This window comes from Dryobates pubescens, chromosome 23 (assembly GCF_014839835.1).
Source record: "Dryobates pubescens isolate bDryPub1 chromosome 23, bDryPub1.pri, whole genome shotgun sequence".
NCBI classification, from domain to species: domain Eukaryota; kingdom Metazoa; phylum Chordata; class Aves; order Piciformes; family Picidae; genus Dryobates; species Dryobates pubescens.
Window position 1 is genome coordinate 14,505,803 of NC_071634.1, and position 21,984 is coordinate 14,527,786.

Genomic DNA, 21,984 nt, shown 5'->3' on the forward strand with positions numbered 1-21,984 from the left:
TACAGAGATAGCCCCTCGTGGTGGGTGACAACAGTGTTACTGTCATGTGGATGGATATGTTGTCTATGCCATGGGACCCTGTCCCCTACTGAAGGATATCGCTGCCACGAGGCTGTGCCCCTTCAATGGGAAGGACATGGGGTCCCTGCCACAGGGCTGTCCCTACTCGTGGTGGGTGTCACTACCATGTCCCCTCATGATGGGAACCATGGCCACACAATGTGTCCCCGGTCACAGGAGTGAACACGAGATCCCCGCCGCGGAGCCGTGTCCTCTGAACAGGGATGTTGCTGCCATGGTGGCTGTGTCTCCTCATGGAGGAGAACAGGGGGCCCTGCCATGGGTCTGTCTCACCTCACAGAGGAGGGCAAGGGGCTCTTGCCATGGGGCTGTGCCCCTAACGGAGGTGTCGAAGGCACGGGGCAGTGCCCCGTCGGGGGCAGTTAGCAGCCGCTGCCATGGCGGACACCTCCGTGCGGGGACAATCGGCATCTATCCCAAGCTCGCCGCCTCCCCTCCCGCGGCACAACGCCGATGACAGAGCCTGCGGAGGGGCCGCTCCTCTCCCTCTCCGCCCCTGGGCTGGCGGCGCCGGCGCAGGACGCGGCGGAGCCCCTCGCCCTCCCGCACTACATTTCCCGGCGTGCCGGGCGCGGCGGGGCCGGTCCGGGCCGCACGGAGCGGAGCGGGCGGCCCCGGCGCTGCTTTTGCTGGTGCTGCTGCCGCCGCTGCCCAGGGCGGGGAGGGTCGAGCCGGGCAGGTGGGTCAGGCCGGCACAGCCCCATGGAGAGGGGGAAGATGGCGGAGCTGGAGAGCCTGGAGACGGCGGCGGAGCATGAGCGGATCCTGCGGGAGATCGAGAGCACGGACACGGCCTGCATCGGCCCCACGCTCAGGTGCGGCCGGGGTGGGGCGGTGGGACCCGGGGGTGGCCAGCCTCGGCGCGGGGGGACGCCGGCGGGGTTCGCCTGGCCCCCGCCTACCCCAGGAACTTTGCAGAAACGGGGAAATTGTAATTAACGCTATTGTTTAATAGTCGCCTCTGGGCAGAGCCCGCAGCCCCTTTGCGTCCCCGTGCCTGCTTCTAGTCTCGGACCGGGCTGTTGGGGATGTGGAAGCATCGTGCGGGGCGAGAACCTTGGTCCGTGCCCAGCTCTGGGTTCCGCGTCCTCAGCGTGGGGTCCCGGGGCGGCTTCCCCTCCCTCGCTGCGGTGTCAGCACGGCGGTGGGCTCTGCCCTTCCGGCGTAACCCCCTGATCGGGGCTTGCACCGCAGCACCCTTCGGGAGCTCTTGGGGTGTCCGCAGCCCACCGCTGCCTTCCCGGCGGGGTGCTGGTAGAGCAAAGGAAGAAGGGCTTTTCCCGTCCCTTAACCCGGAATCTGTCAAAGTTATCCTTGTGCACCGTCGCCTGTCCTTTCTGTTGGTTTGTGTCGCAAAAACCATGGCTAATTGTGAAGCTCTGGGTATGGGTACAATTACCATCCTGACGATGATATGAGTTAATGCCTCTGTTTGCTTAATGGATCCTTTGTTCTCCTATTAAGCATCTTTTCCCAGTGGTTCTGGCAGTATCCTTCAGCTGGGAGAAGCCGTTGGTTAACTGCTGAGCTCTCCTCCTGCCCGAGGAGTGCAGATGGATGTAGTTGCACGCTTAGGTGTGCTGCTCATTTGCTTTCCCTTTTCCTTCTGCTTCTTTTGGCGAGTCTAGGTCTAGCATTTCAGGTTCTGGGTATTTCTTTGTGATACCAGTTAGAATGTTGCAGTGGTGGCTGTTGCTGACGTTGTTAATGTGAGAGATGCGGTAGCTGGATGATTAACCAAAGCTTGTGTCTTGGTGAGAAATCGCCTGATTTTGTTAAAAAACCGTGACAGTTCAGATAAATTATGCACATCTAAGAGCTATTCTTGCTAGCCACTTACTGTTAGCATTGCACTCCTGGCAGAAGATACGTAATGGATTTGGCAAACTGAGACGCCTCATTCTTCCGTCCCCCCAGCTTTAAAGTAGAACAGAAGTCCTCCAAAGAACTTTGTATCAAAACCTAATTGTTGTGTTTGTAGTGCTGAGTGTGTTTGTTAGCCTTTTGAAGGTTGATGGTACACAAGAGTGAAGGATGTTTATACTCGTTGTAAAGAAATTGACCAGGCTGAGAGGCGGGGAGGGGTGAAAGTGTGTTAACAGAGAGATTTGCTTTCAGAACTGAGAAACTTAGTTACCAGTGCTAAATAAAGTGCTAAACTTTGTTGCATTTTGTGCTGAGGGGGAAGGGGGATGCCCTTCCACAGGTTTCGCCGTCCTCTTTCAGCTGCTCTGCATCAGGAGCTGCTAAACTGGAAATCAGTGCCAGGTGGGAGCGGTTGGGTGTAAACTGGAGTCTCCTGTCCCACCCCCTGCACAACTGCTCTTCATTTATTTTTGATATTGAAGTTCTGCAGACTCAGGATTTGAAATCACTTGTATGGCTTTCTTTTCAAAAGCCCATAGGTTTTTGAGCTGTTTAATTCTGTGCCAGCACTGCAGTATCACTGCACATCAAATTGGGGAAGCTTCTAATTTGTGGAGCAGCAGAGCACTGGATTTATCTTGCCCGTTTGTGTTTGTTTTTTTTGACTTGCTGCTGCTTCCTTTCTGAAGTTCTCCCGTGAAACCTTGAAAGGTAAACTGAGTGGTAGGAGGTTTATTAACAAAACTGAAAAAACTGGTTCAAAGGTGTGGGAGCTGGCAGAATGAAAAGTGTGGGTGTGCTCATTTTGTTGGTTTTGGGGGTTTTTTTTAGCCTTTTCATAGAACTAAGTGCAGTTGATCTTGTTTCTCGGCATTAAGGTTAAACGAGGAGCTGAGCTTAATGTCTATCTTTACATACCCAGAGAAGAAACATTAGTAAGCATCTGGGGCAAAGAGAAGTTTGTGCTTTGCTAATCTTTACTGCTGGTACTTTGTTAGGAGTGTTATTAATGGTAGATTTGTAAGCAATGCCTGCTTCAAGGATTTTCACTGTTGAAACTAGACCAGCTCAGGGTAAACACGATGTGCTGCAGAGTCTGGAAAAGAGGATGATGGAAACTTTAAGGAAAAAAGTGACTCATTTCTTGTAGGCATCATGGAAGAAATGTGTCCTGAGGAGCTAGGCTGGCTTCCCTTCTAGGAACAGCAGCTCTGAAACAGACTAAACTGCTGGGCTCCTATTGCTAGTACAGGGCTGCTCTTCTACCGGTTCCTATCTCATTAGGGTGAGATGTGACTGCAGATGCTCCATGTTGCCCTGGCATAGTGCTCAAGGTTGAATTGCTGCTATCAGAGGGTCACAGAGGAGTTAAGATGTTAAAATCCAGGTCCAACTAATTCATCTGTCTGGGTGGGTTTGTGTCCCACCCATCAGGGACAGAACTTTCTATTAGAAAAATAGCAAGTGTAGTAATTCTTGCCCTGAGGCAGAGGAAGGATGAGATGGCTTCTTGAAGTCTCATCCAGCCTGATTTTTCTGCACTGTTCTTGCTGTGATTTGGGGATTCGAAGACATGGGCTGGGACTCCATTGTGCTGGGTACTGTGCAGATGTGGGATGAAGCCTGCCCCTCCTCAAGGAGAATAATTTCATTCTAAATATAAAAACAGGCAAGGAGGGCGTGCGAGGAAGCCTTGCAACAGCCTTGGTCTGCGTGATGAGTTATTCCAGTCCCGTGTCTCTCTGCACACTGGTGGCTCCAGTGCCATCAAGATCTTGTCTCTCTCTCTCTTTTTTTTTCCCCACCTGACAGTGAATGTCATTGTGTTTGAAGGAGGACACTGAGCGAGTTCAGCGAGTCTTTGTGGGGATCCCCTTGAGTCTGCGATGCTCCTGGAATCAAAATAATCCACTTCAGGATGTCTTTCCTGCTATTCAGCCTCCTCTAATTATATCCATTGCTCCTAATTCCACTTCCTTCTGCTGTTCTAATTCCTCTTCCCCCCCCCTTGTGTTATGCTGCTTGATTTTGCAGAGTATTTTTGGATGCTCTCTTTATCTAGGCTTCCAAGAATTGCTTAATTCTGCAGGCTCAGATTACCTGCCAGGAAAAAAACCCCAAACATTCTTGCTGAAAACCACCTCTTTAAGTAAGCTGTGACATCAGAGTGCTCTCATTTTTATTACACTCAGTTGACCACTCAAGTTGCTTGCTCTTTGAACTTTTTGGCCTTTTCAGCTTTTGGGTTTATTTTAGTGATGGGAAGCCAGCAGTGAAGTGTAATATTCCAGTGAGGATGGATGCCTTGGTAGTTTCTAATCCAACTTATTCTTTGAGGGGAAGGTAGTCCCTCACTCTGCCAGCTCATACAGCATTTGCTGAGTGCCTGTCCTGAAATAGGTCACTTATGGTATGTAAAAATGACCTTATTGCATGGCTGGTGCTGTCTTGCCTTCTTCTGTAATTCCCTTACTTTCTCCCTTTAATTTCTCCCCTGACTTTCTGTATAAAGTGTTCTGTGCTGTATGCCCAAGTTACAAATCAGTGACTCAAACTGGTGCAGAATAAAGACAGGAGAAACAGTGAGGTTATCTAACATCAGGGAAAAGCTTCACTTTGAGGATGATGGAGCACTGGACTAGCTTGCACAGAGAGGTTGTGGAGTCTTCACTGGAGAGATACCAAACCTGGCTGGACCTGATCCTGGGCAATGTGCTGTGGGTGACCCTGTTTTAGCAGGCCAGTTGGACTAGGTGATGTTCAGAGGTCCCTTGTGATACCTACCATGCTGGGATTCTGTGGATCTTGTGTGACATCCCATAAATGTGGGCTGTATAACTTCACCCACTTTCCCCTGCACTCAGCCTGTCATCTAAAGACAAGCCTGTGTGATTATCTGAATTGCTAATCATTGAATAAAGCTCTTGGTTGCAGCCTGCAGATGTTCTGCTGTCCTTTCCTGTGCTCCTCTGCAGCATCCTCTAGCACCCGGTGTCTTCTCGTGGTTAAAATACAGGCTTGTATTTTCAAGTCGCTTCTTTTGGATTATACAGCTTGTCTGTCACTCCTGGAAACCCCTTCCCTGTGCTCAAGCTGCATTTGCAGCTTTCTGAAATTGCTGAAGGATTTTTAGGCAGCATTTGATAAATCCCCAAGTCCTGCCTGGCCACGCAGATGTAGTTACAGTATTGCTGCTGAATCCTCATTGCCTCAGGCAGACAGAATTACATCCATACTGTAGTAGTCTCCTGCTTTGGACACTGAGGGACTGGAGCAGCTCTCTTTATCCCAGCAGTTGTTACTTAATGCAGAATTACTTGTTTTGTTGCAGGGCATGGTGGTTTGTAGCTATGGATCCTGTTCCTCACTGCTGCATTTGTAGCTTCATGCCTGGTTCTCCTGCAGTGTGAGCTGCTGGGGAAGGATCAGTGTTTCCAAATGATTGTTCTCTCCAGCTGCCTGATTTCATGGTTTGTTGCTCTGCCAGCTTTTGTGTCACCTCCAAATTATATCATCAATCCTTCTATTATTTTTTGAGTCTTTTTGAATATAGATTTGCTTTTGGGATTGTTCTGTAGTGGTTGAAATTATTATCAGTTGTGGGACTAGCACCTATCTTAAGCCTATTAGAGAATGAGAAATGTAGTATCTCAAGCTGTGATTAAGCATCCAGCCTGTGCTTTCATATAGAATGATATTTGTAATGGAGTTTCCTATCTGTCTCCAATGATGTGTGTTCAGAGAGGCTGCAGTGTTATTCAGTCCAAGGGTGGTGGGTTGAAAGCATAGCCTAAAACTACCCTACCAAGAAAGAAGTGAAGCACACTCGATAGGGTAGCATTGCTACTAATCAGCTCTTGACTGAGATTAGACTAGGGCTGTAGTTAAGCTATGTTCCCTGAATGCTTTATCAGCTCTTCCATGACCATATCTGGGACTACTGTTGCTCTGGTTGATCTAGAACTACCTGGCTGACCCATTTACAGTGCTGGAAGCAAGCCGTGTGTGCATCCCCTGTCTGTAACCTCCCTTGTGTCCAGGTTCATCTTAAACAATGAAGCTGGAGGTCCTTAACTGCACTGCAATAGACTTATTTAGTATTCTAAGTCTGTTGGTTTTCATTTGGGATTAATGGATATAATTAACTTCATTTCCCATAGGCACATCACCTTAGATCTTTCTTGGGACCCTCAGGCTCTGTCTGGGGATAGTGTTGGGACACCTGAGCTGGTTATGGCTGAGTCAGAAGTGCTGTTGCTGCAGCCTATCTTGCTGACATTGCTACTTTGGGTCCAGGCTGGAGCAAGGTGCATAGTGCTGTGCATATAGCAGCAGCTTCTCTGAGGTCCTGACTCGTGAGCCATGGAAGGAGGATGCTCTTTGATTTGTTTTTCTCTACAGCTTCCAATGGAGCTGAGCTGGAAAAATTACAGCTCTGGTCCTGCATCATTTGGGTTCCTGGTGCTGAACTTGGAAAACTGAGGCTTTATTCCTAGGCATAGACTTATGAGGCTCTAGCCAGCCTGACCTAGTGTGGGGTGCCCTGCCCATGGCAGGGGGGTTGGAACTAGATGGTCCTTGTGGTCCCTTCCAACTCTGATACTATGACACACTATGAGTCCAGCAGGTAGATGTGGTGCTGAATGGCATAGTTTAGTGGTGAACTTGACAGTGCTGGGTTGGTTGTTGGGCTCAATGATCTTAAAGGTCTTTTCCAACCTCAACACTTCTATGATTCTGAGCTTCTTGCTTAGCTCCTTTGAGCTCCCCAGTATCTCTGTAATGGAAAGTTGTGGAATTAGTTCTGTGGTAAACAGAGTTGGAAAATGGATCTGGATTAAAAATAAATAAATAATGCAGATTAAAAAATGTTTTGCTTTAGTAGAACTCTGTTTCACCATGTTCTGCTGTGTTGGAGCATGAATACTATTTCCAGCCCAGGGAGGAGGTTGTGTGGAGATGGCAGCAAGGGACTTGGTGGTGCTAAAAGCCAAAATTAACTCTTACTAGATTTATGAAACCCAAATGAATTTGTCCAACCAGACACTAACCTGCAGTGTTGTTCCTAGTGTCCAGGAGTATTAGTGTGGGCTTGGTCAAGCTGCTTGTGCTTACCTGCATGCTGCTTCCTGTGGCTGGGGCTATGGGGTGTTGTTTGATGGGCCAGTGTTGGCTTGAGCAGTTCCCCATCTTTCATTTGCTCCTCCCAAGTGCTGGTGTGGCCCAGCATCCGTGTGGGTGCTGAAACACAACCCTCCCCTTGCCCACCTTAGGCATTTTCTTCAGCTGGATTAGTTTTCCCCTACTTCATCTTGAGCTTGATTTGTGGCTTCCCAGTGTCTAGACTGGCACAGGAGGTTTGGTGGCAGGGGACTGGGACTGGGAGCCAGCTGTGCTGTGAGGCATCTAACATCCATGAACTTGGATGTGTCCTTCTGTGAGCTGCTTGCAATTCCTTCACCTAATAGGAGACTGCTGTACTTAGGTGGGGAGTGTGACTGGTTTATGGCAGGTTGGATGTGCATGGAAACCATGAGACAGAGGAGCAGGAGCAGCAGTTTGAGTCTGTTGTGTTGAGTGCTAAGAGTGGAGGCTGGCCAAGCTGGTCCTAGTCTCTCCTGCAGTGGGTGAGATGAGGATAATGGTCTGTGTTACAGATGTGAAATGAAGAGCAGTGAACAGGCTGCTTTAACAGCTTCCCTGTTTGTAGTTTGGAGTGGAGGAGTGAAGATGGTGCAGTGTCCTTCTGATCTTGGGACTAACCCTACTGGTGGCAGTGGGCTGTAGTTGCTGTAGTTTGTCATTCAGCTGAGCCTGCCTGAAGTGGACTTCTCTTACATATGGTGGGGCTGGCTAAGAAATGTCTCCTCAGGGTTGCAGGCACTGTAAGAATTGAAGGGCATCGCAAAATCATACAGAGGATCTGTGAAAATGCCCCAAGGTTGGATCCTGTGAGAAGCTAACATGTAACAGAGCTAAAACTCCACTGAGTTGTCCAGTCTGGGCCCCCTTGAGCTGCTCCATGAGTCCCATCTCTGCAGCTCCTATGGCTCACTTCATGCCTGGTGGATCATGAAATGCCAACTGCCAGCAAAGCAGTGCCACGAAGAAACAGCAGAGACCGTCTAGACGCTTAACTGTTGGCCACAGAGCTTGCTCAGGAAGCTGCTTGTAACAACTGTAAATTGTCTGGTAATAAAAGCCTCACAGGATCTTTTGAAGCATCTTTCAGCCCATTCCCCTGCCACCCAGTTGGGGAAGCTGCAATCTCCTGAAAATGAGCCTGGGCCTCTCTTCATATGTACATAATTAAGCGCCTTTTAAAAGACAGTTCATTGCAGTCCTGCTTGAATTGTATTAGCCTTGGCTGTTGCTCGCTGATGCTGTTCTGCTCTGTTGTGGAGGGGAAAAAAACTATCAGCAGCTGCTCCTCTGCAATGATCTGGTACCAGCATTAAAGATCCAGGCTGCTCTGGCTTTGTGTGGAGCACTGGCAGGCTCTGCACTGCATGGAGGTGTGATTTGCTTAGATTATGAGGTTTTGCTCCCCAAACCAAGGAAGTTTGACTGTGTGTTTGCAGAACCTTAGTACTACAAACAGCTTTGAGATGGTGAATCCTTATAAACCCCTCTTTATTTCAGCCCTAATGGGATCTGAAGGGAGCAGCTTGCAAGAGTGTCCTGCTCAATTATTTATACCTTGTGTTTTCTTAGGTTTCCTCACGTTCTATTCTGGAATTTAATGGATGGCTGTCAAAGGACAGATTACCAAATGCCTCTTCCTCTTCTGTGGGATGTGGTTGTGTGTCTGGGCTCTCAGTAGCTCACTGAGTTTATTTTCCTGCTTAGCCTGCAAGCACCTGGTCTGATCCAGCAGTGTGTGATAGCAGCCTCGTGAGGCAGTAAGCGAAGAGGGGATGTTTCCCTTGAGCCCTTAAGGAAAGGCTGCTCTGCTCATCTGCCTCGGTGTCTCCTGGAGTTGTTGCTGCATATGACTGAGCAGTATTTCAGCTGGAGCTGGCAGCTGAGCTCATCCCTAGAGCTGTCCTGCCTAGAGACGATGGCAGGAGGAGAGCAGCATGGGGACTCGGTTGATTTCAGAGTCCTGTGGCATTTAACTCTACCTGGACTGGCCTCTCTGTCATGCTGTCATTCTGCTTTCGGTGGTTGGAAGGATTTTTGTCTAAAAATAAAGAAATAAGAGGACTGCTTAGCCCGTGGCTGCAGATGCTTAATAGTCCTGACTTGCTGAATCCTCCTCCCAGAGGAGAGCAAATGCAACCTTTGAGGAAAAATCTGAAATGCCTGGGATTGCTCAATCTAGAGAAAACAAGACAGGCACACAATTCATCTGCAGATGCAGAATAGGCTGTTGAGAAGATGAAGAAAAGCTCTTCTTTCAGGGCTGTGCGCCGGCTGGGATCTGGACTGCAGTTGCAGCAGAGGGGGTTTGGGGTAGATGCAGGGAAGAGCTTTTGAACTAGTAGTTGAGAATATCATGAAAATGTCCCTACTGATTGTCTCAAAAGCTTTTCTCGATCATCCTGCTTCTGAGGGGGGGTGAGGAGTGGGTGCTTATCATATGAGACAGAGCAAATACAAGCACAGGCTTCTGGAGGCCTTGGGCACAGTTTGTACCAGCCTTTCCCTACTCAAGAGCTTCCCTTGCATCCCTTCACCATGAGTCTCTCACTAACATTTTAGTCTGCTAGTGCTCTCACATTGAAACATTTTACAGTGATGAGTTCTGCAGTTTCATTGTGCATTGTATATTCTATTGGGTTTGTTGGTTTGTGGTGGCAGGGTTTTTTTTTGCTAGGACAAGGTCTAGGCTGTCACAAAGGCTTACAAGAAATAGCCATGTATTTCTTTTTGCTTTCCAGGCTGAAAGCTTCTTAATTCCTTCAGTTCTCCTGGTGAAGCTGTTTTGAATTGCTCAGGATCCCTGTTGCTTTTCTTGGTAGCTTTTCTCATGCAGCTGTCACCTTTCTGTGCTGAGGTGGGAAAGATCAGAGCTGCACATAGTGATCAAGACACAGATTCACATCTTGAGATGTGTTGAGTGGCACAGGGATGTTTTCTGCTTAGCTTTCTCTGTCTTGCAGTCTCTGTGGTCTGAGCCAACACTTCTGCCAATGCAGCCACAATGCTGCTGGCATCTCTTCTCCTCAGGGCTAGCAGTTAATTTAGAGCCCCTCACTGCTGGCATATTATAAAGGCTTTGTCCCCTGTCCCTCCCCTGCAAGTGTCCTGCCTTATACTGCTGACACTGAGCTCTATTTGTCATTTTGTCACCTGATACTCTGTGTTGTAAGATCCTTTGCAGCTTTTTGCTTTGGAGTGGATCCAGCTGAATAGTTCTGTGTCCTCTGCAAAATGTCATCTTGATGTTCAGTGTGTTTCACAGCAGAGAAAGGGTTGAGCTAGGGGAATATCAACCTTCTGTTTTGTCCTTTGAATTCTCAGAATGCTTTTAACATTCAAGTGCATTGGGTTGACCAGATCCCCGTCACCAACAAGTCTGACTCCTTCAAAGAGCATTAGTGAGTAAGATGTGTGAATGCCACCCAAAGCAGCTGCTGTTTCCTTTGTTGTATTGCACTTTTTACATGTTTGGGACTATTTCATAAACCAGACTTCTGCTTTGCCCTGTGACATGTAGTGCTTTGTAGCTTGCAAGATTCTTCACGCACGGCAGAAGCCACTAAAGCAACCAGCATCATGGTTTTCATCTTCTGCTCTCTTGCAGCAGCCACAGTATTAGTGACAGGTTATTGCTGATCTGGGGCTTGATTCACAGAATATGAGCATGGTAAGGACTGGAAGGGATTTCTAGTGATCATCTAGTCTAACCCTGCTGCTAAAGCAGGGTCACCCATAGCAGGCTGGCCAGGATCACTGTGTCTGGGTGGGTTTGGAATCTCTCTAGAGAAGGAGACTCCACAGCCTCTTTGAGCTGCTTGCTCCAGGGCTCCAGCACCCTCACAGCAAGGGAGTGTCCTTCACTTTTAGATGGAGCCTCCTGGATTCCTGTTTTGTGTCTGTGGGTCCCTGTCCTGTCAAGGTTCCTATGCACATCATAAACACAGTATGGTAGTTTTGAGGGAGTCGGTGCTGAATCTCGGTGTACCCTCTGCGCTTCAGCTTCCTTGTGCCTGTGGCACAGGTGGTGTTTCCCCTAAGCAAGTGCCCAGGCTTCTGGGGAGAGTTATTCCCGCTCTCACTGGGTTTGAGGAGCCACCAGAACAGCTCCTCTCAAGAGTGTGCTGCCACTGGAGCAGCAGTTCCTTCAGCCTAGCTTGTGCTGCAAGGGCAGCAGGCTGTGAGCTGGGTTACCTGTTCTGCTGCATGCTATCCTTGGCAAGCTGGTACCACCCCCAGTGCCACAGTTTGTTAAACAATCTGCAAATAAGAGTCTAGGCTTCCTGATTTCCTGTAGTAGGAGGTAACACCCCTTTTAATCAAATCTCTAAATGTAGTTTTAGGTCATGGTGAAGAATTGTTTTTTTGTAGTGCCCAGCCTGTTTTCCAGAAGTGAGGATGCACAGCGTGCCTGTCCGCTGGAACTTCCTCTCCCTGCTTCCAAATCCCTTTTGGTTTGGAAAAACCAGTGTCCAGATAATTAGCTCTCCTGCTGGGCTGGCCTTAGGGCTGGCAATTTGCTCAGGCAGGAGACACACACAGAGGCTGATTTGTGCTCTTTTAGTCGCTTAGATACAAAGGAGCTAAGTGGCAGGAGCTGAGCAGACCAGCAGGTGAGCAAAGCCTCTTGTTTCTGCTGCTTCTCAATCACAGCTGTTAAAGTTGAGGATGAGGCTCATCATAATCCTACTTTTTGGAATGGTCTGGTGTCTTTGGGATTTTAAACAGTGTTGGGAAGGTTCTGATCTGCAAAGGTGACTTTTCCTGAAGTCTGTGTGGCACATTAGGCTCTTATTTAGCAAGCTGTTGCCTGGCTGGCTTATTAATAAATTGCTTCTTATCTGACACCCCAGTGGGTGGTGAATGTGCCCAGCATTGTTACTGGGGTGGCAGAAGCACATGAGATGAAGGGCACCCTGTGCATGGGAAGAGGCTTTTCAGGGCACTCTGGAGAGTGACCTGACCTGCGTGCCTGATGTCCTGTGTCAGAGCAGGGCTGTCATGGAGCTGATTTCTCTTGGTAGTACCCACTCTGGGTGTGGTGACATGTCCTCCACAATAGATAGCAGTACTGTTAGCACACATGTCCTTGCATGCCCTGGCTGTGCCAGGAGGAAGCCTGAGGATCTGCCCTTGGGTGTATTAATAGATGAAGGTTTAGCTGGGGTTGTGCACTGAGCTGTGCCTTGGGTGTCCAAGGCTTGTCATTAGCTGCTGTCCCAGTGAGAGAAAGTTCTTCTTGTGTTCATGAAACTCCAGAACTGACTGAATGTAGGGGAATGAAGCCTTCTTGAGCTTAGGTGTCCCCATGGTTGCTGCTGCTCCTTTTGCAGATGCTGCGCTTCCCTCTTTGTGCCAAGAGGGTGAGGGTGCTGGTAGAGCTGCAATAACCTCGTCCCTCCTCTGCACCCCTCTCCCTGGGTCAGTCTGCTGATGATTCATGTACATCCCAGAGGAGCTTTTTTCCTTCTCAGCACTGAAACACTTCCTTACCTCCCTTTCTGTGACAAAGTTCCAAATGTCTGCCCCAGGCTGCTAGCTGGCTGTGCTCCCCCCCTGCAGTACCTTCCATGGGTGCTGGAGCCAAGGATACCTGCTCAGGGGGGCAGGGGGTGTGGCTCTGACTGATGCTTAGCTATGTGATGGCTTTGACTTTCAGATTCAGGAGAGCAAGCAAACAAAACTCTCCTCCCTAAAATCTGTCAGTGATTTGCCAGAAATTTGCCAGGTCTTCCATAAAAGGTTTACTGAGAAGCCAAGCAGGGTTGTGGGTTTTGTGTGTGTTTGGTTTGCTTTTTTCTTTCCCCCTGTGGCTATCCAAGAGGAACAGAAAGGGAAATGATGAGTGTAAGGAGCTTCCCTCTCCCCAGGCTGAATAATGAAGAGCTTGAAAATAATACAAATTGCTGGAAATGTGGAGGCAGCTCTTGGCAATGTTTTGGGTAATGGGCATGGCTGTAGAGTTTCCTTTCAGGCTGATGTCTTGAAGCTCAGGTGAGTATGAACTTCTTGATGAGCAGACAGAATCTTCCAGGTGATAGTGCCTGTTAACAGAATATTTTCCCAACATCATAGTTCATAAGCTAGCCTTTGCTTTCCTTCTGGGTGGGTGATTGCTTGGAGCTAAAGAGAAAAGATGGTTGAACCGTCTCAAGAATCCATTTCTGCCTTTCTCTGTCCATTTTGGAGAGAACTGAATGCCAAAAGATAATAATATGTTGGAGAAGCTCTGCCCTTCTTGAGAGGAAATATATTGTTATCATTCTCAGCTTGCCCTTTCCCTGACAGCTAACAAAATGTGATGCTTCCTTTATAAGCTGTTGTGGTGCAGCTGACCTGGGTGGCCTCTACAAGCATGGAGGAGACAGCAGAGCTTGTACCCTGTGGTGGGAAAACTGCTTGTTCCTTGGGAGAAGACTGACCCCCACCTGGCTCCAAACTGCTTTCAGGGAATTGTAGAAAGCCAGCAGGTTTCCCCTCAGCCTCCTTTTCTCCAGGCTAAACAATTCCAGTTCCCTCAGCTGATCTTCACAAGACTTCTGCTCTGGACCCTTCCCCATCTTCCTTGCTTTTCTTTGCATGCTATCCAGAATGAGGAGAATGATGAGATACTCGACCAGGTTGCCCAGAGTTTGTGAACCCCCCATCCCTGGCAGTGTTCAATGGCAGGTTGGAAGGGGCTTTCAGCACCCTGGTGTAGGGAAAGATGTTCAACCTCATTGCTATGGGCAGCTATTCTGTTGTTTCTTATGAAACAAACCACAGATGCTGCAGCCATGTAGTGATGGTAGGTCCAGCCCATCTTTTGCCAAGAGTAAGAGGAGACAGCCTCAAGTTGCACCAGGGGAGGTTTGGGTTGGACATGAAGAACAATTTTTTTTTCCCAAAAGGTTGCCAAGGCCTGGCCCAGGCTGCCCAGGGTGGTGGTGGAGTCCCAATCCCTGGAGGGGTTTCAGAGCTGTGTAGATGTGGTGCTGAGGGGCATGGTTTAGTGGTGACCTGGCAGTGCCTGGGTTAATGGTTGGACTTGATGATCTTAAAGGTCTCTTCCAAACCAAACAGTTGTGTTGTGTGGTCTTTGTGGTCACTTCTCTGAACTGGTGGCACAGCACACTGCAATCCTTTTGGGATTATTTTTGCAGTGCAAACTGGAAACACAGCAGCTGGACTAGGATGGGTGCATTGTGTTGGCCTGAATCCCTGGGGACATTTATCTTCTGGTCAAGAGAAACTGGAATTTGGGGTTACCCAATTCATCCTGTACTTGTGGTCTGTGTAGGTGTGGATTTCTCTCTCACAGCTCCTGGGATCTTGAAGGTCTTCTCCATCTGAATTGATTCTATGAATAGGAGTGTACCCTCCAGTGAACAGTAAATGCATGTTGGGGTGGTTGAGACATCCTGCCTGTCCTACCCTGCTGTCAGCAGGCAAAACATTAGATAATAAAAAGGGAGAAATGTGGTGTGTGTATTTTATTCCTGCCCCCTGCCCAAGCTGCAGCAGGTTTGGGCCCATTCAATAGAATGGAATTAACCAGGTTGGAAAAGACCTTTGAGATCGAGTCCACCCTATCACCCAACACCATCCAATCAACCAAACCATGGCACCATGGGAAGATGGTTCCTCTGTGTCTGCCTGCTCCTATCTGCTAGTGATTTCTGTTTCCTTTTTGGAATATAATAGAATTAACCAGGTTGGAAAAGACCTTCAAGATCATCAAGTCCAGCCTGTCACCCAACACCATCTAATCAACAAAACCTTGGCACCAAGGGCCTCATCCAGTTTGTAACAAACCCGTGCTGCTAAGAACAAAGTTTTGGGTTTCAGCTTAACCTTTGCCAAAAAAGATTCCTCACCAAATCAACAGCTGCTTTCTGTAGGGTCTGTCATACCTTGTCCCTGTGTCTTTGCTGCTTGCTCTGGAGGCAGCAACTAAAAATGAGCCTTGTTTTTTTCTGTCACTGTCGGTATTGTGCCATGATTTGTTGCATTCGTGGCGTGCCAGACAAACTTGTGTGCACTTCATGTTGGAATTCTCCCCAAAATAGGTGCTGGAAGGGAACTTGAAGGATGACAAATCCATGTATTGTAAGTGAAATATGTCAGGGATGTTTATGTTTTTTATGAAAGCCTTCAGATTTGTTGTGTGGCTTAAAGGGAGTTAACTCTTTGGCCACAGTTAGTTGTGAGAGGAAAAATCCCCAGCAGGTCTTTCATAACCATTTTATGGATCTGTTGGCCTTAATCTTCTGCACTCAGTCTTCAGCTCTCCATTCACTTGGGTTCATTTCTGAAAGGAAATATCCCATAGTTGAAGTGACTGACAGAATATTCTCTCCCAGGAAGTGTGATCTAATTTCATTCCTCTCTGCTTCTCCCAAATAATAGAAATTCATGCACAATAACTGGCCAGGGTTAGGGCTGGGCCAGCCACTAGAGAAGTGCCAGAGGCTCTCTGTGAACCTTTCTGCCTTCCCAAAGGGAATAAGGGAGAGAGACTGATGGGGTGGGAAAGAAACTAAACAGCTGGGATGGAAATGAGAACAATCAAATGAAAGAGAGACAAATAGATACAAACCAATATCCAACCCAGCCCCTGGTGGCAATGATGTCACCATTGTCACCACTGATGCTGGGGGCAGGCGCTGGGAAAGACTCAGACAGGACTCAGCAGCAGATGGGAACCAGGATCAGGAACTGGATTCAGGAATGCATGGATTTGGGATCAAAGGCAGAACAGTGTCCTTGGCCATTGAATAAGATGCTTCACCCTGGTGATCCCTCAGCTTTCTCCTGAAGATAATGTCCATGGGATTTAATTTCTTGTTGGCCAGTTAAGGGTCACCTGTCCTGTCCACTTCTGCCCACAAGTGCCACCTTTGGCTTCCTGCTCCACAGTGTGGCACTCAAAATGTGGCAGTGCCCTTGGTGTGCCCAGGAGCAAGTCTCTGCCAGAGCCTTTCTGCAGCCCTTCCAGCCCTTGGCAGGAGCTCTCCCCATCAGATTCTCACTGCTGTAAGCAGCCCCTGGCTGTGCAATCCTGCCCTGAACTGCAGAAAGTACCTCAGTGAGCAGAGCCTGAGCTGAGAAGTCAAATCCCTGAGCAGAATCAGCTCTGTCCTAGCTCAAACCACAACACCTTGACATAAAGCTGTGTTTTGTTTTCCTTCAAAGCAGCTGCCTGTTGGAGATATAGGCAAGGCCAGGCTCTGGCTTTGTAAAGACCCTGTGGAATCTCCTGCAGCTGGGATGCAGACTGCAGCTCTGTTTTGACTTCAGGCTCCTTTCTTCAGGTTGCCCTTATTGCATGGTCTGTGTGAGTGAGCAGGAAGGGGGTTTGGTCATACAGGTTAAAAGCACAGTCACAATGACTTCATCTTGACCGTTTTTAGTGCTGATGCTCAGATTTGGGTCTGGTACAGATTCATCTGAAGTGTGATGTGCAGGATATTCAGTTGTATTCTTGAGGACAGCTAACCCCAGCTAGGCTGCTTGGGCAGGGCTTTTAAACTCGTTGGAAACTAAGTTACAATACTAAATGACAACTGAGTTAGAAGGGCAACATAAGAGGGATGTAGATGCTTAAGTGCCCGCTAGTCTCCGAGCCTGCACTCCCAAGTCCTCAGTCTTTAAGTGGCAATAATAACACCCCCCCGTTTTAATTACACACTTGGCTGAAGCTGCAGTGCAGAGGCTGTGGAGCGCTGGTGAGGACAGAAAAATAAATGGAAGCTGGAAATAAAAGCAGGAAGTGGAAGCTGAGATTCAACCTGGCTCGGCCCGGGTGACGTTTAGTTGAAAAATAACTCGCCTTGGAGCGTCTGGCAGCGCACACAAAAATAAAGCTCCTTGTCAAGAGGAGAATATAATCCAAAACAAAGAGTCCTGATGGGAACAGCGCACTTGAAAGGTGCTGCCAGCAGGGGTTTCTTGTAGAGATCGGTTGCTTTTGTGTTTGCACCCTCTGTAGGTTGCGATCCATGCTGTGCCTAAGGAGGAGGGATGCACCCAGTGCTCTGCCCACAGCCTTTGTGCTGCAGGGCTCCACACGCTGCAGCCGCAGACTGTTTTGCATTGGGAAGGACCTTCCAAGGTCATCCAGTCCAACTCCTCCCACAGTGAGCAGAGACATCTGCAACCAGAGCAGGTTGTTCAGAGTCCTGTCCAGCCTCACCTTCACTGTTGGCAGGGATGTGGCATCTTACCACACTCAGTGTAAAATAGTTCTTCCTTCTCTCTAGTCTGAATCTCCCTCTTTTGGTTTCAAACCATCATCACCCCTTGTCCTGTCTCGACAAAAAAGTCTGTCCTCAGCTTTCTGATCAGCCCCTTTAAGTACTGAAGAGCCACCAGAAGGTCTGTCTGGAGTCTTCTCTTCTCCAGGCTGAACAGCCCCAACTCCTTCAGCCTGGCCTCACAGCAGAGGTGCTTCAGCCCTCAGATCAATTCCTTTGGCCTCCTCTGGACCCACTGCAATAGGTTAATGTCTGTCTTGTGCTGAGGGCTTCAGAGCTGCATGCAATATCCAGGTGAGGTCTTGCTGGAGCAGAGCAGAATGGAATAATCTTCAGCTTGCTTTCCATGGGATAGGCAGGAATGAGGGAGAGAGCCTGAGGAGAAGGGAAGTCAGTGCTGAAAGGTAGGGTGGAGTAGGAGATGGGTTCAGAGAGGAAACCACTTCTTGATCAAGATTGTCTGAACATTTTACCTGCTAGCTGAATGCTCTGATGCTTGCAGCCCCAGAATGTGCTGGTAATAGACTCTTTGTGCTTTCAAGTCTTGACTGAGGAGATGCTTGCTCTGAGCTCCAGGCTCAACCTCTGTGACTGAGGTTGTGGTAAGAGCAGCAAGTCTGCCTGGGGGTGATTTCTCAGCCTCCTAACGCAAGGAAACATGAAGCTCCACAAGATTTGGTGAGATTGTGTCTGGAGTGTTGTGTTCATCTCTGGAATGATCAGCACAAGAGGGACTTGTTGAAGTGAGTCCAGAGGAGTCCACAGAAACGATGAATGGGCTGGAACAGCTTTCCTATGAGCAATTTCTTTTCAGTGGAGCTGGTGAAACACTGGCCCAGGTTGTCCAGAGAAGTGGTAGCTGCCCCATCCCTGGAAATGTTCCAGGTCAGGTTATATGGTGCTCTGAAGAACCTGCTCTAGTTTCAGATGCCCCTGTCCACTGCAGGAGCGTTGGACTAGATGGCATTTCAGGGTCCCTTCCAACCCAAAGCATTCTGTGATTCCCTGATCTTCAAGATCTCCTTCAACCTAAATGATTGTGTGGTTTTAGGTGCTGTGGAGCCTGACCCTGCTCTTTGCTCCGGTGTGGTGCTTTTCTGACATGGAATTTCACTGGAGTGGATGTTTATCTGAAGTCTTCCCCATCCTTGTTTTCAGCCTGAAGCACCAACTGGAAGGCTGCTGCTTGCTTGGTTTTTTTTTTTCCCCCCTCCACTTAGAGAGACTTTAATGAGCTCTTGGCATGCTATTTTGAGTCTTCTTAATGTGGGTTGTATTTTTAGAGCAGCTCCTACTTGAAGTGGCTGCAGCCACGTAAAGATAATTCCTTGGTCATAAGCTTCAGTGTCTGAAGCAGCTGCAAATAGCCATTCCCAAGGGGTGGGTGGAGGAGCACGGGTGTGCAACTGCCCCACTGCCCCATCTCCATTCACTCACTGCCATGGCTTGGGACCTGCATCAGGAGAGGTTTTATGGGGAGTTGGTTTCTGTGACTTTGTGGTTCGTTGTTGTGGCTGTGTTGGTTGGTTTGAGGTTTTTTTTCCCCCCTCTGTGGCTGGGATGATTTGGGGACCTCAGTTAAATTTGGACCTTGACGAAACCAGCAGCTACTAATTTTTATTGCTGAGTGCAACAGATGCTATACAGGCCCTCCCAGAGCCATGCTAGGATTTCACACCCACCCTGTGGGACGGGGAGTGGGCTTAGGACTGGCTGGGTTCTCCTCAGCGTGGGCTTAGGACTGGCTGGGGTCTCTTCAGTGTGGGCTTCAGACCACTTGCCCTTTACTATCTTGGGTGGCTGTGGATGTTTCTAATCAGCAAACTTCCTCTCCAGGACTTCAGCCCAAACCTGCTATCTTCTCTAAAGGTAGAAACTGTGTTAATTTGTCCTTGACTGGCATCAGTCTGATCACACCTAAACCAAAGAGTGCTTTCAAAGCTTTGAAGTGTGCCTTGAATTCATCTACCTTAAAGCTGCAAGGCAGCAGTTCTGATTTTCCCACGTGGAGTTTGTGAGCCTGGGTGGCTACTGTCAGGGGATGGGTGAGAGGGACAAATCTCTTTACAATCTGAGCAGGTGGGACTCATAAATAGTTGACTGTCCTGATCTAATCAGGAGCCCTATTTTTACACATCCTGTGCCGTGTGTGTGTTGGGGTTTTTTTTAAGGTTGAACCAGCATGCTGTTTTTCCCCTTGCCCACTTCCCAAACAGGAAAAGTCAGGGCTTTATTTTTTCCTCTCAGAGATATTTAAACTGCTGCTGAATGGCACTGCTGTTTTGACAAGCTGAAGGTGTAAATATATGAGAGGAGGTTTGGCTCTTTAATCTTCACATGGGACAGGGCTTAAAGAATTTCCTTCGTCAGGCTGTGGCTCACGCAGCAACCTGGGTGGGGGTTGTGGTCTTTGCCATGTGTTGGTTTGGAGGTAAAGTGGCTTTGTTTTGGGGAAATACCCTGGGGTAAGAGGGTTCATTTATTGTGTAGAGTGATGAGGTGTGTCTGGTTATCACAGAATCCCAGCATGGTGGGAGTTGGAAGGGGCCTCTGGAGATCCCCTAGTCCAACCCCGCTGCTAAAGCAGGGTCACCCACAGCAGTTTGCCCAGGATTGCAGTGTCCAGGTGGGTTTGGAATCTCTCAGGAAGAGGAGACTTCACAACCACTCTGGGCAGCCTGCTCCAGGGCTCCAGCACCCTCACAGCCAGCATGTTTTTCCTTATGTTCAGATCGAACCTCCTGGGTTCCAGTTTGTGCCTCTTGCCCCTTGTCCTGTCACTGAGCACCATGGAGTCTGGCTCCGTCCTCTTGCTTCTGCCCTTTTAGTTTTTGATCTGATCATTGCTCTGATCCCCTCTCAGGCTGCTCTCCTCCAGGCTGAACAGCCCCAGGGTTCTCAGCCTTTCCTCTTCACAGAGATGTTCCAGGCCCCTCGGCATCTTTGTAACCTCTGCTGGACTCTCCAGTAGCTCTCTTGAACTGGGGAGCCCAGAACCAGACCCAGTACTCCAGATGTGGCCTCAGCAGAGCAGAGGGATAGGAGAACCTCCCTTGAGCTGCTGGTCACAGTCTTGTAATGAGCCACAGGATCTCACTGGCCTTGTCCAGAAGGACACACTGATGACGCAAAAAAAAGCTCCATTGCCCAAAATACCATGAAGCAAATGTGTGGAAATGTGTTGGGAGGGCATGCAGCTGGAGAGACAATCCCTTGTCTGCTCCAGCACCCCTCACCCTCTGCTTTCCTTGGCTAAAGTTAGGATAGATTTGCAAACCAATAAAAATCCCAGTGAAGGATTTGTGTGCTCTGTGTTAGGGCTGGATTTGGGTGTTCATGGATGTAGTAACTTTGGAATGATTCTGCCTGCTTTGAGAATCACTGGGCTGCTCTGTGTTTATGAAGGAGATCTGATGGCCCTGATAGCCTGGAAATGCCTGGGCTGTCTGATAAGAAGCTGCTCCACAGCCCCTGGGCTGAAGAAGCGATTTAAGAGCACAGCGTTGCACGTGGTCCATCAGGTACTGCTTGTAGCTGGAGGCAAGGCACCCTGCAAATTGTAAAAGCTTTGTGCCTGATTTCTTTGTTTTCTGTGAGTGTGTTTTGTGGTGTTTTGGTGGTGGTTTTTTCTTTTTAATTTCCCCTGTGGGGACACCAAGGTCCTTTGAAGCAAATTGGCTCCGGGCCGGAGACGTTACATGTTGGCTTTTTAAAATTCCTTTTGCACTATCAGTTGGACACAGCATCCTTTGCTTCCTGTCCTAAATAGCTGCAGAGAGTTGCTTTGTTCTGCCTTACTGATAGCTCTGTTTTGAGGAGCACATGGAGCTGGAGTCTGAAAACTCTCTAGGAACCCTCGAGAGGCAATCCCCGTCTTTTGGGGTGTCACTTTGTTCAATGAACTTAAGGTTTCTTAAGAGCAGTTAACAGAGTAACACTAGAAAAGAAATCATCAGCTCTTTGCAGTTGGAAATAGCCTGAAAGCTGTTGCTGGAGTCCTGAAACTGCAAGTTCAGAGTGATGAGCAAGTGGTGCTTCTATGCTGAAGCTGTTTCTTGTGAGGCTCTAGAAAGTCTGAGCAGTGGGCCCCAGGACCCTGCTCAGGAAGTGGTGAGCAAAGGGACCCTGAGCCTGGGAGCTCTCTGGGATGGGGGAAGATAGGGTCAGAGTGATGACTGCTGAGATGGAAGAGTGAAGCTTGGCACCTGGTCTGAGGTATCCAAATGATACCTTTGTTTAAGGGCATCAGAAGAGCAGCCCTAAAATAGGTATTTGCTTTTTGCCAACTGAGCTGTCTGTTCGAGGTGTCATCTCCATGGCTCTGGAGATCTTCTGATACGGAGATTTTGAGATTGAGAGCAGCCTTGCAGACAAGGACTTGGGAATAATGGTGGGTGAAAAGATGGACAGGAGCTGGCACCATGCACTCACTGCCCAGAACCTGCTGATCCCCAGCAGAGTGGGCAGCAGGTGGAAGGAGGAAGGGGGAATTCTGCCTGTTAGAGCAGGTCCAGAGGAGGCCATGACAATTACCTGAGGCTTGGAACCCCTCTGCTGTGAGGCCATGCTGAGAGAGTTGGGGTTGTTCACTCTGGAGAAGAGAAGGCTCCAGGGAGACCTTCTTGTGGCCTTTCAGTACCTAAAGGGGCCAATAAGAAAG

The 21,984-nt window shown here is 48.8% G+C and overlaps 1 protein-coding gene across 5 annotated transcripts in view; it reads left to right on the plus strand.

The window, feature by feature from the left end:
• Nucleotides 1-733: 733 nt before the first annotated feature.
• EXOC6B (exocyst complex component 6B) overlaps nucleotides 734-21,984 on the plus strand; it is a 272,044-nt gene continuing 250,793 nt past the window's right edge. For all 5 annotated transcript variants that reach the window (XM_054172451.1, XM_054172452.1, XM_054172453.1 and 2 more), the window contains exon 1: nucleotides 734-896. In XM_054172451.1, coding sequence (XP_054028426.1) covers nucleotides 784-896 — 113 coding nt within the window. In that variant the 5' untranslated portion in view covers nucleotides 734-783. The remainder of the gene's footprint in view (nucleotides 897-21,984) is intronic.